Consider the following 17293-nt stretch of genomic DNA (forward strand, 5'->3'; position numbering starts at 1 on the left):
TTTGATGAGCTTCTGTCAGAATGTTTTACCACCTGCCTTTGCAAGTAGAAAAAGAAATAGAGGCTCAGGTTTAGTTTAGGATAGAACAAATTACATTAGTCACCTGTAGCAACTGAACTCCACATTTCATCCGTACAATTAATTCAAATAAAATGCTTTTGTTAGTTACTTTGTTTTCACATTAATTGATTAAAGATCCAGTAAATAAAATACATCTATATTTCTAAGGTAACTATTTCTTTCTTCCTTGTTGGCCATTCATGTCTCTCTTATCTTGCAGTTGCCATTATTTTATCTTTAGTTGCATTTTTTCAAACTGTCTTCATTAGCTTAAAAACATATTAACTAGTGTAGTTGATGCCCTCACTATGGAGGAGAAAGCTTTCTTTGCTTCCGCTGTCTTCTGAGATCAATAGATGCATATGCCAACAAGAATTAATGTTGCAGTTCATAGTCTCAATTGAAGAACATTTTCCTTTTTTTTTATAGGAATGGTATGATCGCTTCTTAAAAATAAAAGAATAAAAATACAATTATAAACCCTGTAGTTTTATAAGATATTGAAAAAATGGTTTATATAGCAGAATAATTCCAACAGGAGTATCAAGATGGAGACTAGGGGCTGAGAAACAATTCTCAATGAATACAAAATTAGGAAATTAAATTTTTTTTTTTTTTTTTTTTTAAACTCTGAAGGACTATTAGCTTTCTGCTTGTCCCTAATAGCGGTTTGTTGTCTTTCTTACTTTTGGAAGTGATTATATAGTACCTACATACATTATTTTATCCCAAATAATGTACCTTCAACTTCTCTTGCTGATCTCCTGGAAGTATGGTGATTCAAATAAATGTTTTGTTGCTGATCTGGATGTATGGTGATTCAAGTAGATGTTTTCAGTAAATGAGCAGTTTTATCTCCCTCCCTCTACCATTGTATAAACTATTTCCTCTTTGCGCGACTCTTTTTTAACAGGCTACCTGGCAGGTGGTGTAAGAACAGGCTTTTCTTACTCAACATTTCTGTACATGTGGTTAAAATCTTATCTGGTGGGGGTTGGTTGGTTGTTTTTATCTGCTGTTGCTTTTTAACCAATGTTAACTGTTGTCTCTACACAAGTCAGAATAAATCGAAATAATTTTTTGTGTTGTTTTTCTTTTCTCCTTGGCAGTCAGTGCTCTGCAGTAGTTTTACTGAAGTTGCTGTGTGCCCACAGGGAGGTCTGCATCATTCCTAGTGATGATGCTTGAGAAGGAAAAACAGTTGAGAGTTTTAGATCTGCTGAGTTTGAAAAGTTGTAAATATCCTATTGTTTGAAATGTGCACAATTTTTTGGAAGTATATCATTGAAAGACTAATCATGAAGCCCCAAGAGGGCATGTTTAATCACTTGTTAGAATAGAATAGCGTTAAGCCTTCACTTAATGAATGAGTCTGGTTGACAGTAAAGTCCCGCCGCCCCCGTCCCCCCCCATTTGAAATATTAGGAAATATTAATATGTATGTATTTTAAAAATAACCACTGGTAATTCATAGTTATACCTTCTGTGTTACCATTATCTTGAAGAACTTTTCCACTTTGTGTCCATGATTGCCACTTGCATCTGTTTTCTGTAAGGTGTTCTGAGTTTTGGTAGTGTTTGAGGGTGATGAAACAGATCAGCTGCGCTTTACAGGAGAGCATTGGGAATTAATTGTCAGATGTCATGTAGATAAGCTTCTAGGTGCCAAGCAGAAGTAATTATATGAAGCTCATTGTTTCTAGAATACTTTTCTGTCTAGAAATGTAACATAAGCTGCACGTAGTCTTCCTAATATAGGCTATTTTTTTTTTCTTTGTAATAGAGGCTCTACAAGTAGGCTTAGTGATTGGAGATGGAAGAAGTTGTTAGCTTTGTAGCTGGAGATCAGTCAAATGTCAAAATGTTTTCATCCACTAAGTTCATTGAACTAGGTTCTTGGACAAAAATGACAGGTTATTTCTGATTGGTTTGTTTGTTTTTTTCCTCTGACATCTGTTTCAGAACTGATATTTCTCAAGGATTTTACTCATCAATGAAGCGGTTTATGTATGTTTTGGTGTGTAATACACTATTGAAAAAACAAGATTAGAACAGTTCTTTTCTCACGTGTCTTTAGATTTTCCTCTGTGGATGTGACTGCTCAGAGGTTTTAATGCCAACATCAATTAGAAATCTATTATTTGAGGTCTAGTTGGCAGTTGATGTGTATACCTTCTTCTGCATGTCCACCTTCAAAAAGCTGTACTAAAGGTGCCGTGTTAGATTGTTTGGGGAGGGGAAGAATTTTAAGGCTGTTTTCTTAAAGTTTCTCAACTAAACTGAGGACCTGATCTGTATATGTAACAATGACAAAGTTCTAAAGGCTAAAAGGCAGTGCTCCACAGGAGAAAAAAGTCTTCCATGTCCCTTTTCAGCGTGGTTACCAAGTGCATTTTTTCTTTCAAGTTTTTTCTGAAAAATAGGTATGCTACCACAAAATACAGGCATTTTTGATATAATTCAGTTTCATGATAATATCCTTAAAGATGAAGGTTGAATTGCTTTGATTAATAATCAAATGTAAAGCCTTCCTGACCATGGCTCTGAACAAGGAAATAACTCCTAATTCTTTCAGACAACAACATTTCTTGCTGTCATGGCTTCAGGGTATGATCATCTTATCTGACAAAGAGAAAGGGCGTTTGCCTGTTTCATTAACAAAATCAATTAGAGAAACAATCAAGCAATGACTTGCTTCTAAAAATGTAATTTAGACTTCCAAGACATTTAGATGCTTTTTGAACTTTTAGTAGCCAGATTGCCCATTAATCTCACGATCTATGGATCACTGTAACTCTCAGGGATATACATGCATGTCTTCAAGGAGTTCCTTCACATTTAGCACTGGATGCAACAGTAAACTTAACTCCCCCACCTACCCCGCTCTCCTTGCATTTTTTTGATGTTCCAGAATTTATCAGCTAAAATTGTGCAATTATCACTTAAAGGATCACATTCTCATAAAAAGAGTTGCATCCCTGGATTTTACTGATGCAAGATTGTCTTAGTCATCTGACTATAATTCCCATCTGTGCATCTTTTCATGTTCTTACTGAGAGATTTAGAAAGCCAAGAAAAATTATGTGACTAGGCTAGCAGCTGAATCATTGTATTTTATGTTGAATATCAATGCTGGCACAGGAAATGCAAGATACTAACTCAGGTCTTTTTGAATGATTGAAGGAGGAAGAGGATTTGTAAACAGTTTGCAACATAATCATGGAATCTTTATCCAGGCATTTCTATAATCTAATAATAATAATTTAAGATCAGATTGTGGTTTGGGGCTTTGGGGGATTTTCTATTTGTTTTTGTTTTCAAGAACTTTGCCTTTATGTAAATTACACATTTTGCAGAAATGGTCATGATGTCTTAATTTTCATGTCTCATAATTATTATTTTGTAATATCCCATATATGTTAATAATTATGCATTATGTTATGAAAATTGCATACATATTTTCAAAAACAAAGCACGAACAGTTTGTAGTAATTAAAGTATAAACTGGAATTGTTTTAGTTGCCGAGCCACATTTAAAAAAAAAAAAAAAAAGAGCCATAATAAACTCGTTAACATTAGAAGAGGTTTTAATTTTTCTATAGGACTAAATGTTATATTTTCACTGCATGGTGATGCCCTGTATCCCGGTAACATTGCAATCCCAGCAGCCAAAATTTATCAGTGGTTTTATTTGGCATTGACAGCCAAAAGGCAAACCCCATTTTATTTAATCTTTGACAAATAAAAAGAAATTTTAATCTTTTTCCTTCTTTTTTTTTTTTCCCCTGTAGGCTTAAAATGAATAAACAATGCCCTTTTTAAAGCATGACTCATTCAAAAGTACACCTTAAATGAGGAATTGTTCATTTAATTGAAGTGATTCCTTTGCCAGGCTTTGTATTGATGTGTACAAATTAATCTTTTTTTATTCACAGTACAAGACTTGTGATCAAATAGTACTATTTTCCTCAAGATAAAACTCTTCATTTTGTAACCAATTTGCACAGAATGTTTCCTAATAATGTCTTGTGCCTGTTCTTTTGTAACTACATTTTGTATTTTCAGTGCATTAAATTTGTATGTGTGGTTTATACAGAAGAAGCACTCAAATAAAAAAAAGGCAGGAAAAAATAGGACTAAGAAAAATTTTTAAAGTCATATGCAGAGCACTTGAAGGAAAAAAAGAACAAAAGCACTTCAGGGTAAAAGTAGTAGGAGGGGTATTTTATTTTACTCGTCTCCTAGAAAGCCTATATTAACAAGAATATGCGGGGGGGGGGGGGGGGGGGAACCCAAAAAACCGAAGAAGACAAAATGCTGGTACTAGCTACACACACTTGTTACCTTTCATTATTAATACTGTATGAAGAGATTCCAAGTAAAATACAGCGATATAAGACAGAATTATACATGTAATAGAAAAATCTCAAGCACTTTATAATTTGCATGAATAGAAATCTAACATTTAAAACCATTCATTTCAAAGAGGGCATTAAACAAGGATCAGGAGAATACATGGCAGAAATTTTGGAAGGCTTTCTGGTGCATAATGTTTACACTTTAAAAAAAAAAAAATCTTTCATCTCCTATCTGAAAGCGTAAAACTACAGGTTTTTTTTCACAGTTCTAGAATGAAATCTTTTGAAGATGGTTACCTAGTGAGTGAGGTGAAAAATGTCAATCTCAATGACAGTGTGTACCCACTAGAACAAGTGGTTTCTTTACTGATCACTTCTTGCTTGTCTTCTTAAAGGTACAATGTCAAACTTGGTTTATTGTTTCACTGTGTCTTTCTTTTTCTCTTGCCCGATAGGGCTTTGAAGGGATACCAAATAATTTATCTTTCAACTAGTTTCATTCCAGTAGCCTACTTTGGGATTATTTGGGCTTTCAGCACACTGAAGGGATGTTGCTATTTTCTAAAAAGCATTTAAATTGATATTATAGTAAAAGATTATTACTAAAGCTGATATTGGTGCTTGATTATTTCACCAGTTTCTCATGTAAGCGACATAAACAATTAAGTTACAGCAAAACTGTAATTTGAGTTAATTGTGTTTTCAGGTCTCTGAACAAAATGAATTTCATTACAAGGCTTTCTGCTTTATGTCTGAGGAAAAGCAAGATGCAACAGAGACACCAAAGTAGTAGACGACCAGCGGTTCCACTTGGATCACGGATTTTAACTGATCCTTCTAAGGTTTTTGAGCATAACATGTGGTGAGATGTTTCTTCAAGGCTGATTTTCATATGGATTTGTATATTATTTACTATGATGAATAATGGTATGTGTGTGTGTATGTGTATGTATATATATATATATATATATATATATATATATATATATATATATATATATATATAACAACGGACTGCCAGAATAGATGTGTTAGAGAAAACTTGAGATTGTCACAAGTAACCTGACAGTTATGAGTTCTCAGTGACTTGCGTAAAAAGCTGCTGAGGAAATAGTCATGGAATGAAAGCCAAAATGTTGTTATAGGTCAGTAATGAATTAGGAAACAGAAAGTGTAGAGATAAGATAGTCTATGTTATTTATAATGGCAGAAAGTTACTAGTTAGGTACAATAATGTTGCATACTGGATTAGCGCTGTATTCTAAAATTGACACCATTTTGAAAAGAACATGTAAATTACTTGTATTCTTCTAAAGGTGTATTGAAGATGTTACAGATAGTTCAGCAGAGGTGTCCATACAGTGCACGATTGTCAAAAAAAGTAAATTGAATGTTAACATAAATAAACGATATAATAGCAGAGAAAACATTAACATGTAAATGTTAACAAGAATAAGAATTGCCCTGATTTGCAGCAGTACATCTCCATCTCTAAAAGGTATTTCATGGTTAATAGGGGCTCAGAAAAGAGTGAGAACGCTAGTCAACACAGTAGGAAAACTGAGACTGAAAAGGCTAGGATTTTTGACCATGGAATGGAGACAAATACAAAACAGTAAGTGATACAGGAAGTGTTAGAAGGATAGAAGAATATCTAAATCTATCTAGAAAGTAGAAGAATATCTACCTAAGATATTTGGAAGACCGGGAATTTTTATTCCTATAGTTCATAACTTAAGAACAAGGAATATTTGATGAAAAGAGAAGTGGGGAGTTTAGAAGCTATACAAGAAATTATTTTCCACATAATTTTAAAATATATTTTTGAATTCTACCACACACCATTTTTGAAAGCAAGGATTTAGCAAAATCAGAAAAGGGACTGGATGTGGCTAATGATAACCAATAGGTATCATAACATAGGAGTAACAGATGACAAGTTTCAGGGCTTAAGCTTACTTCATAAAAGTAACCTGCAGTTCTTACGCCTTCTTCAGAGGTGTCCCCTGCTGGCAACTGTCAGAGATGTTATTGAACAAGCTTTTGTTCTGAAATTAAGTTTCCAACTTGCTGTTTGTTTGTTTGTTTGTTTTAATTACTATTCTTTTTAGTAGTCCATTTTATTTGTTAATTGGTCCATTTTACTTTTTAAACTAAATTATTTCAAAAGCTTCTCTAATAAAATTCTGATGAATAGAAAGGTCTTAAGAGAAGAATATGACACATAAGATTGTCTTTTGGTTAATAAACTAATATCTTCGTTACTCTTTTTAGTCTCTAAATTTGGGCTTAACTCATGAGGTAAGATATGCAGCTAGATCTGTCACCTATTACTGTTTTCTAAACTAGATGTCCCCAAGCCATGGTCCCCAACACAAACCACCTTAAGGCCAAATCTGGAGTTACCTATACTTCTGTAAGTTCTGTAAGTTCTTTGGTCAAGGAAGCTGGAAGCTGGCTAGTTATTGTGTTAAAAGAGTGTAAAGTTTATCTTCATGTTTCATAAATCTATATGCAGTGTAGTTCTTAAGCATCTTCCAGACTTGGTACCTCCTGCTAGGTGGAAAAATCCTTCACTTGTGTGAATGTTGATTCAAACATAGGCTACATAGTCAAGGTAGGGAAAGATTTTAAGAAAAAGGCCACCCTTTTTCTGTAACATTGTACCTTGACGAAACTCAGTTTTGTTTGATTTTTTAATTTCCCTCCAAATAACTGGTCATGTGTAGCTTCAGTTTTTCTTGCTAGCATTCAGTGACAGTCTAATACAGAGTTATCAAAGTATGATGCAGGTGGTTGGGATGGATTGTGAAGATGGGATTGAAAGGAACAGGCTTCAGAAAGTGGATCTGCAGATGAATCCATGTAGCTCAGAAGGCAAAACAGGTGAAACTGAGTTGGAGCAGAGGTTGCATGGAAGTTGCGAAGGTCTTGATAAATCAAGAACCTGGCTATGAAGTGGTGGGAGGTCCTTGGATCTGAAGCTTGCTGAATCAGCAGGGTTCTCTCTAGGGAGATAAGGATGAGTGGTGGTTGAGCTAAATAGATCATGCAGGGTGAGCGTAGGAGATTCATCTTCCCTAGCATTGATGTATGAGGATTTATGTCCTTTTGTTTTCCACTCATCATCTTTGGTACTTCTTAAAGTGGCATCCTTCTTTTTGCCTGTGTGTGAATTGGCAGGGAGCCAAGAGCTGCCACCATTGCTGCTAGGAATACTAAGCAAATTAAATTTGGGAACTAATGCTTTAGTTATTTGCTGCAGTGCTTTTCTGTCATTTCGAGAGAGAAGTAATGAATAATGCTAAACATTGGAGCAAAAAATGTCTGCTTCTATTCAGGTTAGTAATTGGCATAGTTTTCACATGTTAGTTTTCAGAGATAATTAAACCCTGTGTTAGCAAACAAGTTAATGGAAAAGGGCTAAGTTGCATAAGCTGAACTGAAAGTAGCATTGCTTGATCTCATGTCAGGCCTACTCATGTTAACAGTTCCTGGTGTGGCTAAAATGGATAGCTTCCTTTGTGGCTGTCAATGTTCAGCTTAAAACACTTTGTGTTTAAACACTTCTGTGCTTAGAATTCTTCTGTATTCTGTCTTCCTGCCAGCTTGTATTGCTGAAGGAGCTGCCTCATTTGAAGCATCCAAACTATGTAAATAGTTTGCATAAGAAATATGCTATGTCCCCTCTTTTGCAGATTTTGATCAAGAAGTGCTGCTGCAGTCCTGCTGTGTGGGGCCTTCCATATAGAAATTTATAGGAAAGAGCCAAAAGATCTTTCTTCAGCTTTATGAATTTCCAAGGAGGGACAAAAGGAAAAAAAAGTTGTTGATGAAGATGGAGGACTTCAGGCACCTATAGTATTGTGTGTAGACCCCTTAAGGGCTCTGACAGACACACAATGATGGATTAAAATTGATCAGCTGAAGCTTATACCACAGCAAGTCATCTGTCAGAAGGGCTGACTGTATATTATTGCCATCTGAGTAGTCCTCGGTTTCAGCTTGCTAGAATAGGCAAGGTCAAAACCAGTGATAGCAATGAGGGAAGCAAGCCTTTGCAAGAGGATGGCTGCCTAGTAATGCTTCGGTCATTCAGTTTTGTTCTACTACAGCACGTCTGTCAGAGCCTTGACACTGCACAGGAACATTTGGTATACGAACAAATACAGGAAGGGGAGAGGCAACCTGCTGGGACAATAATGAGAAATATTTCAGTAGAGATGCGGAAATCAAGTCTGAGGCAAGCAGACAAATACATACCAACTAGTCTCCCACAATTAACAAAAGAGGAACAGTGAAGGTCTAATAATTAAATTACCTATGTGTTACCAAGCATGGAACAGGAAGATGCTCGTTAGCTTTTAGAGACAATCAACTCTTTTCAAGTTGACACCTTGTTCCTTTTCCCATAGTAACCAATGGAATTTTAGTCATAGGCTTTCAGTTAATTGATTTCAGTAGGATTAGGATCTAATAGATACCTTGAATTATATTATCTAATTTAATCAGATTTCTAAAACTGTTCAGACTGGACAATTTGGAGGGACAGCTGATTTGCTTTTAAAAGCTGCCAGCAGCACATATTTGAGCACTCCCCATTGTGGCCTGGTCCAAACAGAATCTGCAGTGAAGGCAGTTTAGTCATGAGGGTCAGATCTTGGCTTGGTTCTGTGACCATTTAATGGATTAATATAACATTTAGTGAACCACTTTACGCAAATATAGATAGCATAGACTCGGGAACCATTGCAGCACTGCTTGTCTTTTCTTAGGAATGTCTCATTTTTCTTTTTTCTAAATGCTTCCTGTCTATATTCCCCAAATAAGTAAAATCCTGTTCATCAATTCCCCCTGTTCCACTTGAATAGGTGGATTATGCTCCCTGTTTCAGGAACAGCTGATTCCTTTGCTAAATGACCTTTGTTCCTGATCATAAACATTAGTAATGTGAGAAGTTTCTTGCATCAAGTTGCCTGTTCACAGGTCTGTTATTATATCCAGCTAAACACAATTCTAATGGGACACTCAAAATACATTCCTATAAAAGCATTCAATTTACAACATGTATGTTAATCCTATTATTAAGAAAAAAATGCATACTACTTCAGCCTCTTTGCAGTTGGAAGATTTTTCTTAATCACTTGAGTTTTACCTAACTAGTAATTAATTTTTATCTATCATACACTGAAACTTAGTTTTTAACCATAAGTCTCCTTGTGGTCATTATCTTGCATTCAAAAAGAAAATGTATTTGAGACTGTGTAGCTAATTTGTGACTGTTTTCCCTCGGGGAAAAAAAAGATTATGGTAAATCCTATTTAAAGGCTGGTTCTTCAACTGCCTCTTGCAGGGACCACATGCAGTGGTCACAAGAAGAAGAGGAGAATGCCAAGGAAAAAGCGGCAGAGAACTCACTTGTGAAAGTCCAATGGGAAGACCAAGGTAACAAATTCATAATGGCTTAAAAATTCCTATTTGAATGCTATTTAATAAGGCATTTAAAGATGCTTTAAAATCAAGGAACACTTTTTATTTCCACATTCTCTTGTCTAGATTTGTTGGTTGGTTGTTTTTTTTTTTTCATTGTTGCCTCAAAAGATCGTCTCAAAGTGTGTTTTTCTGGCAATTCAGTTACTACTTTGAGTAATTTTGCATTTGGGGGGGCAGTAGGCTCTATGTAAAACAAGTACATCACTGTGATGCAGTTGCAAGTTCTGGCTCCTTTTACAGTTCTTCAGAATAAAACTCCTACTACAGTAGGAGTCCTACAGGATTGTTACTTCATCAAAGGGAATGAATTTGCAGCCAGCTAGGGTGCTGGGGATGAAAGTTCCCATGTACAGTATTCAAATGCTTTTTAATGATTTGTGGACTTTTTAGAGAGCTAGTGTTTGTACATTGCACCATATTTCAGTTAAGTGCCATGAAAGTTGCACTGGTCCCAGCTGGTGCCAGCTTGCTGCCTTGGCCCGGCTGAGCTGGGAGTGCTTCAGGAAGCAGTGTGTTCACTTTGTGTGGAAGGTGTTCCAATACATCATGCAGTGTCCACTCTGTAAATGATTAAGGAATTCCGTGCCTGTCTTCAGAAGGGAAACTTAATGTATTCTGCATTTCTGAAGAACGATAGCTCTAGGTTCAAACTGGCAAACTAAACCCTAGACTAAACTCTAGGATAGTTATATATGCTAAAGCTGAAGTATCAACTTGATAGTAACATAGAAGACTGGATTCTTAATTTGTGCCTTTATTAGAAAGATATTCTGAAAACAATTACTTGGATGTCCTGGGCTTCAGTTTACTTAGCATGTCTTGAACCTGTCAAATTACATAGTGTCATTATGATCCTGTGCTCAGTTTCATTGATGTAACTAGGGCACATGTTGGAGCTTATTTGAATTACCTGTGAATGTGTCTTGGATTGTGTGCCCTTCATCACTCTGAATGCTCTGGGATTGTCATACTGCCCTTTTCTGTTACCTCTCGCATTTTTTATCTAAATACAGGCGTACAATGTTTTTCGAAAATGACATCTAATATTTTTGTTTGGTTTGTATAAAAAGTTGAAAAAGAGCTCATAATTGAAAAGTAAGCAGTGTAACCATGTGGCTCATGGAACCTTTCATTCTTCATCTACAATCAGTTAGAACTTAGTTTGTGCTGGTGAGAAATGGAATAATCAGGCATTTGTCTATTGCCAAGAAATACAAGAATCCAAGGATGTTTCCTATGAATGCCCCTCTGTTTAGAACTTGAATAGGTGAGCATCACTGATAGTGTTCCTTCAGAAAGCTTCAGCTTCATTCTGCAAGTGGAAGTACATTTTGGCCTATTTGTATAAACAATGAACTAAACTGAAGCTAATGAGCAGGTTATTTTGGGGCCTTGGAAACTACTGTAAGGGGAAAAAGACAAGACAGATTTCAACAATACTATTATATCACTAAAATAGAATAGTTCTGGTGACCCTTGTTAAAACAAGAGAAGTTAAACTGAATGAACTCATGATACTACCTGTAGGAATTCGATTTACTTATTAGCATGTCCAGTTTCTTCTCAGGCATGCCTGCTAGTGTTGAAAGATTCTGTTAAGGAGAAAAATCAATTGACTAAGTAAGGGATTCTTTTGTCTCAGAAAGTTATACGTTTATTAGTTTTGTCATTTTTACATGCTTTGGAAAATTTAGTAGTCAGGCTACTTAAATATACAAAAAGAAACAAAAAATTGATAATAATACTGCATGTGTGGTTATTACACAGTGGTGCAGGAGTGACCAGTGAAAGAATGGAAAGTGAAGTGCTCTTTCACTTGAACCTATGTAATACCATACTAATACAATTTGAAAGGCTGACTTTAGCCATTCCCTTTCTTCAATTCTGCAATCTGGAAAACTTGATGGAAATTTAAGTACAACGGTTCTGAGCAGACTTTTAGAAAAGTAGTGACTATAACAAGGGGTGATAATGATTTAAGAACCTTTTGAGTAGGCTTGTTTTTTATACTGAAGCTGAGCAATCTATGAATGTGCAATCTACACTATTGACATCTGGTATATATGACCTCAATCAACTCTGCACTTATATTATAAAACAAGTCTGTGCAATTACTCTGCATGGCTGGGCCTTGCCCTTTAATAATACAATTGGATGTATTAAATGTTAAATTTTAAAAATTATGCAGATTTCTAGGACAAGGCATTCTGCCACCTCCTTGCCACTTCCCACTGCCTGTCTGTGCCTCTAATGATAATTCTCAGCCTTGTTTATCTCTGAAAAGCTGTAGCAATTTAGGAAATAGTGTGTTAAGGTTTAAATGACAGTAGTAGGAGAAATGCACCATATATTTACTCTGTGCATTTATAGTAAAAGAATTAATGGGTCAGTGTAAGTCAGTAGGGACAAAATTAAAAAGGCACATTATATGATGTACATTTAGCAAGAGACATCAAGGGTAACAAGAAAGAGTTCTGTAAATGCTTTGGGAATGAGGGGAAAAAACCAAGAAAAATATTTGGTTTGGTACTTAGGAGGGATGAGGAAGGGAAAACCATCAAAAAAAGAGACATTGAAAAAGCTGTAATTCTTATCTTTTTATCAGCCTTCCTTTGAAAGGGTTAGCTGCAGTCCAGCGGGTAGCATGGTTAGTGCTAGTGAGAAGGAGGAAAGATCTTGTTCTCGTACTGAGAAAGAACAGTTTGCAAAGTACATCCATAGAGTACATGGATGACTGGGAAAGCAGAAAAGAGAATATTTACTTTTTGAACAAAGGGAGGTGGGAAAAGAGAAGAGTCAGATAATTAGTTTCAATTCCTGGAAAAATACTGGAAGAGATAATCCAGAGCTTGCAGACACTGGATTTGGAAGAACAAAGCAGACGAATGCTGGCCAACAAATATTTTTCAAGAATAAATCATGTAAAATCAAGCTAATTTCCTTCTTGGAGAAGGTTACAAGCCCTGGGGTTAAGGAAAAAACAGCAGACGTCCTGAAATTTATCCTTAGTCAGGCTTCTGACTTGCTTTACTTGACATTTTCATAAGCAAGTTAGGCAAGCGAGAGCTAATGAAGCTGCTTTTGGGTGAATGAATGCCTAGAGAGATCCTTTCAGAATGGAAGACTGTGCTGGGCAGAGAAGTGTTTTGTTCCCTGTCCAGTTCTGCTTGGTATTTTCATTAGTGACCTCAGGAAATGGGAGACTTGAAGATGATATTAAGTGAAGAGATGTTTCAAGTATGGTGAAGGATGGGATTAGGATTCAGAAAGATCTGGGCAAATGGTGGCAAAAAAGGATCTGAAAGACATAAATTTGCTAAAAATAAATGCAGAATAATTCCTTGAAAAAAATACTAGGTTCTGGAACAATTGGCTAGGTAGTCATTTTGCAGAAGAAGATCTGAGGGTTGTGGTGAATCACTAGCTGAATCAGCAGTGTCATGCTGTTGCAAAATGGCAAGCTGGGAGTTATAAACAGGATTACAGCCTGTAAGGCTTGTAAAATATTCCTTTTGCTCTGTGTTGATAATGCCTTTACCAGAATACAGCACCAGAAAGTAGTAAATCAATTGGAAAGAATCTAGAGAAGAAAAATTAAAATGGTCAGAAGTCTAAAAAAAACATAACTTTGGTGGAAAAAAGAAGGGAGTTAGCTTTAGACAATCTAAAAAAGAGATTGTTTATGGGAGACAGTAAAAGACTTCAAATAAGTAAATAGGTGTTGCAAAGAGAAGTGAGGAATCTGCTTTATCTGCTTGGTTAATGGGACAAGAATTACTGGATTTAAATTGCAATAAGGAAATTTCAGGTTAGGTAGTGGAAAAGGTTTCTAACTGTACAGATGGTAAAGGACTGTAATATATTACTGAAGAAAGTTGTCAAACATATGTGAAAGGTGGTATTTTAAGAAAAAGTTGGACAAATTTCTGTGGAAAATGGGTATGAATTCCCTGACTGGGTGAAATCCCCCTATTCTTTGATACTCTAACATTCAGTTAGAATGTTTTGTGAATTAAAAGTTAAGACAAAGATCTATTGTAAGAATCTCTGAAGTGTTTTGAAAGTAATAAAGCCAGTATGTTGCTTCTGACTGTATTGTTGTTTTCTGTCAAAACTGCATTGTTGAATGGTTGAGAGTGAATTACTGTCTATTGGCTATGCAGTAGCATTTATCACTCCAGTTCACAGAACTGGATTTCTAATTGATGGGGTTTTTTGAGAGATGACTAGCTACCAACACATTTGCAATTGTTCATAGAGTTTCATAAATCGTGAAATTAATTTCAATTTAGTATTTCTTAAATAGGAAGAACATGGAGAACATTTAATTGAAAAGATGCATTTCTTTTATAATTTGAGACATGAAACCTTGTCTAAGAAACTTACCGATTGCATATTTTGGTGATGCTCTTCTATTATGTCACTACATTTAAAAACAAAAAAAAGATGATGCAGAAAGCCTGTCTGCCCCATCCTAAGTGACATAAAATCTAATTAAACCCTCATGGGAGTTATTTTGAGCACAGATTAAGGCAAGGCCCAAAATCCATATGTTTTTATTTAAATGTGTACAATGTGGGAAACTATGGATTTTTGAACTGTAAATTTGGGGTCCAAACTCCATGTTGCTTTACAATATTTTGTAGCTAAGCTCACATTCACCAAGTTTTGTTTTGTTTTAATTTCAGATAAATATGAGAGAGAAGCCAGTAAATATTGGAATGAATTTTATAAGACTCATAAAAATAACTTTTTCAAGGATCGCAATTGGCTGTTTCTGGAGTTTCCAGAAATTCTTCCAGAAAAAAGGAGAGAAGAGTTGAAAACAGAAGAAAGATCTTCGGAACACACAAAAATAAATAGTACCAACAGTTTTTCACACAAAAATGAGATGTTTGAGGAAGAGGAAAAATATTGGAAGAAAAATTTCAGAGGTGTTTCTACTTCTGTACAAGGATATGTATATAATAAAAACCAAGCAAAATCTCTTACTGACAATCCTCAGGGTAAAAACTGTGGAGAAGAACTTGGCAGGCTAGAATCCTTCCCTGGTAGTGATGCCACTTACAGAATATTAGAGGTAATGCACTGCAAATGTTCTACCCATCATATAGAGCTCCACTTAATTGTTCAAAAGCTTGATAAAGACAGTAAGTATCAAGAAAGTAAACATTTAGCATTTGACGTACTGCATTCATTTATGGCAGAAGCTTTCAGAGAAACGTAGGAACTGGGCTTTGTTTTCCCTTTAAAGTTTCTCCCACATCAGAATTTAGGGCTAGATTGTCAGATTCCATTTTCACTGAAAGTTGGGTTTCTAATTTCCTAAGGAAAGTTGTGTCTTAGTGCTTTGTTCTTAAAGTGCTCTGTCTTAAAGTGCAACTGCTCGATGCATCCTTGCCAAATGGTGAAATTGGACAAGAATATGGCATTTTCCTGTGCAGTTTGAGAGATGGATTCTCTCTTAACTTTAGAAAGATATTGAGGAGAAACATGCTCATAGAAGTGATTTGAGAATTCTGGTACGAGCTATTTATACCTTTTCTGTTCAACATAGCTTCAAGTCTAATGGGTCCTACCTAGCAACTAATTTAAGACAAAAATTTAAAAAATGAGGTTTTATTTGCTCATTTATTTTAACTTGTTGTTTCTCTGCTGATTTTAGGTTGGTTGTGGTGCTGGAAACAGCGTCTTTCCTATTTTGAAAGTTCTATGGTATGTAGTGCTGGGTTTTCAAATATGAAAGTTCTATTTGCATCTTAATTTTCTTCAAATGTTGGTGCTAGACCAGTGCTGCAGGAAGTATTGAGTGGACTGTTTTACAGCCCTGAAATTCTGATTGCTTGCAGACCACAGGTAATGTTGGTAGCATCAGTACAAGATACTCCTCATACTGGTCAACCCTAGTCTTGGGAGGACCATATTTGCTGACAAGTTTTGTCTTCAGGTCCATGCAGACTGATTTCTTGTAGTTAATCTCAGGCAGGTGAAATGTTCTCTTGTCTTATATGTCACTGTAAAGCTACCAGATACCTCTTCAAAAGGCCAAAATCAGAGACAGTAGATAATGGCATGTGATCTACTGGTAAGAAGTTGTATTATTTCTGAATTTGGCTGGTACACTTTTTCATATTGCTTCAGGTTTTAGTGTCAAGGAAGGCACAAGTCCTGTATTGCATTACTTAATTCCTTGAAACATCTTAATCCACTTAGCTTACGGTTTTAGAAAAAGCTGTTATGACAGCATGTCCTCCCTTCCATGTAGACAAGAAGGTTTTATTGGAAAGGCTGTGTATGTATCAATGGTTGAGTAGATTTCTTTTTATTCATGCCTGCAAGAGCTTGAGTATGGCACAGTTCGTTATTCTATATATGAATTCTGATGCTAGCATCACCACTATACAAAAATACTCCATTTTGCAGATATGGAAACAGAGAGCAGGAGGAATCGAGTGATGCACCAGGGTCATACGTGAAACCTATTAATGTTAGCAATGCATCTTCATCCCACAACAAATGCTTTGCTTTAGACAGCATGTAATGAAAGGGGAGCCCTATTTCATATGAAAAGTTTGGAAAGTAACACTATATAGGGAAAAGATATCATGTGGCTGTATTAAAAAAGATGAGCCAAACTTTTGTGTTTTCCTCACAGGAGGCATTAGTCATAGGTTGGCATTTCTGATAATTAAGAATCCACTCATTAGGTATTTTTCCTGGAGATCTCTATTCTTATGGAAGTCCTTCCGTCAATCACATTGTTTGGTACATTGAACAACTCCCACATTTGTCTTGACCTGATGGAAACATCTCTTATCTCTTAGCAGGCCTGACTTTACTCCAGTTTTACTCTGAATTTAATAATATAAAAATTGCCTTTTGTATGCATATAAAAAGAAGCCAGTGTCAAGTATGAGTGTACTCTGGCTACAAAAAAATTTCCCACTTTTAGGTTTGTAACATAACTTTTAAACCACTTCCCTCTGCCCCCCTTAAAATTTAAGTTACTGCTTTTTAATACAGTGCATCATGAAATCACCATCCAGATCAAGCTGTGTTTTTGTTTTAAGTTGACTTTCTACATAGCTCCTATTCGGCTCTAAAAAAATTGAAATAACATCCTAACAAGTCAGTTGGGTAATCAGCTTAACCTTTCCCAAGGGACTGGCTGGCTGCTTGTCCTCATCCATGACAAATATCCAAACTCATAAACTCTCATGGTGGGCACAGAGCTGATAAAAGTTTTGCTCAGCGACGAGGATGGGATATATTTTGGTCCACAAGGGTTCTCCTTTTGAGCCCTCAGAGAGGTCACTAACTCAGCTGTGTATACTGTGAGATCTTAGGCACTGCCAGAGTTTACCGATTCCCTTTCTAAAGAA

The 17293-nt window shown here is 35.8% G+C and overlaps 1 protein-coding gene across 1 annotated transcript in view; it reads left to right on the forward strand.

Moving 5' to 3' along the window:
• Positions 1-17293, forward strand: part of METTL8 (methyltransferase 8, tRNA N3-cytidine) — a 29460-nt gene that overhangs the window by 2833 nt on the left and 9334 nt on the right. Inside the window, exons 3-6 of the mRNA XM_082312655.1 lie at positions 5125-5280; positions 9772-9863; positions 14600-14991; positions 15577-15626. Coding sequence (XP_082168781.1) covers positions 5125-5280; positions 9772-9863; positions 14600-14991; positions 15577-15626 — 690 coding nt within the window. The remainder of the gene's footprint in view (positions 1-5124; positions 5281-9771; positions 9864-14599; positions 14992-15576; positions 15627-17293) is intronic.

The sequence above is a fragment of the Platalea leucorodia genome (genome assembly GCF_965183815.1).
Source record: "Platalea leucorodia genome assembly, chromosome: 5".
Taxonomy (NCBI): domain Eukaryota; kingdom Metazoa; phylum Chordata; class Aves; order Pelecaniformes; family Threskiornithidae; genus Platalea; species Platalea leucorodia.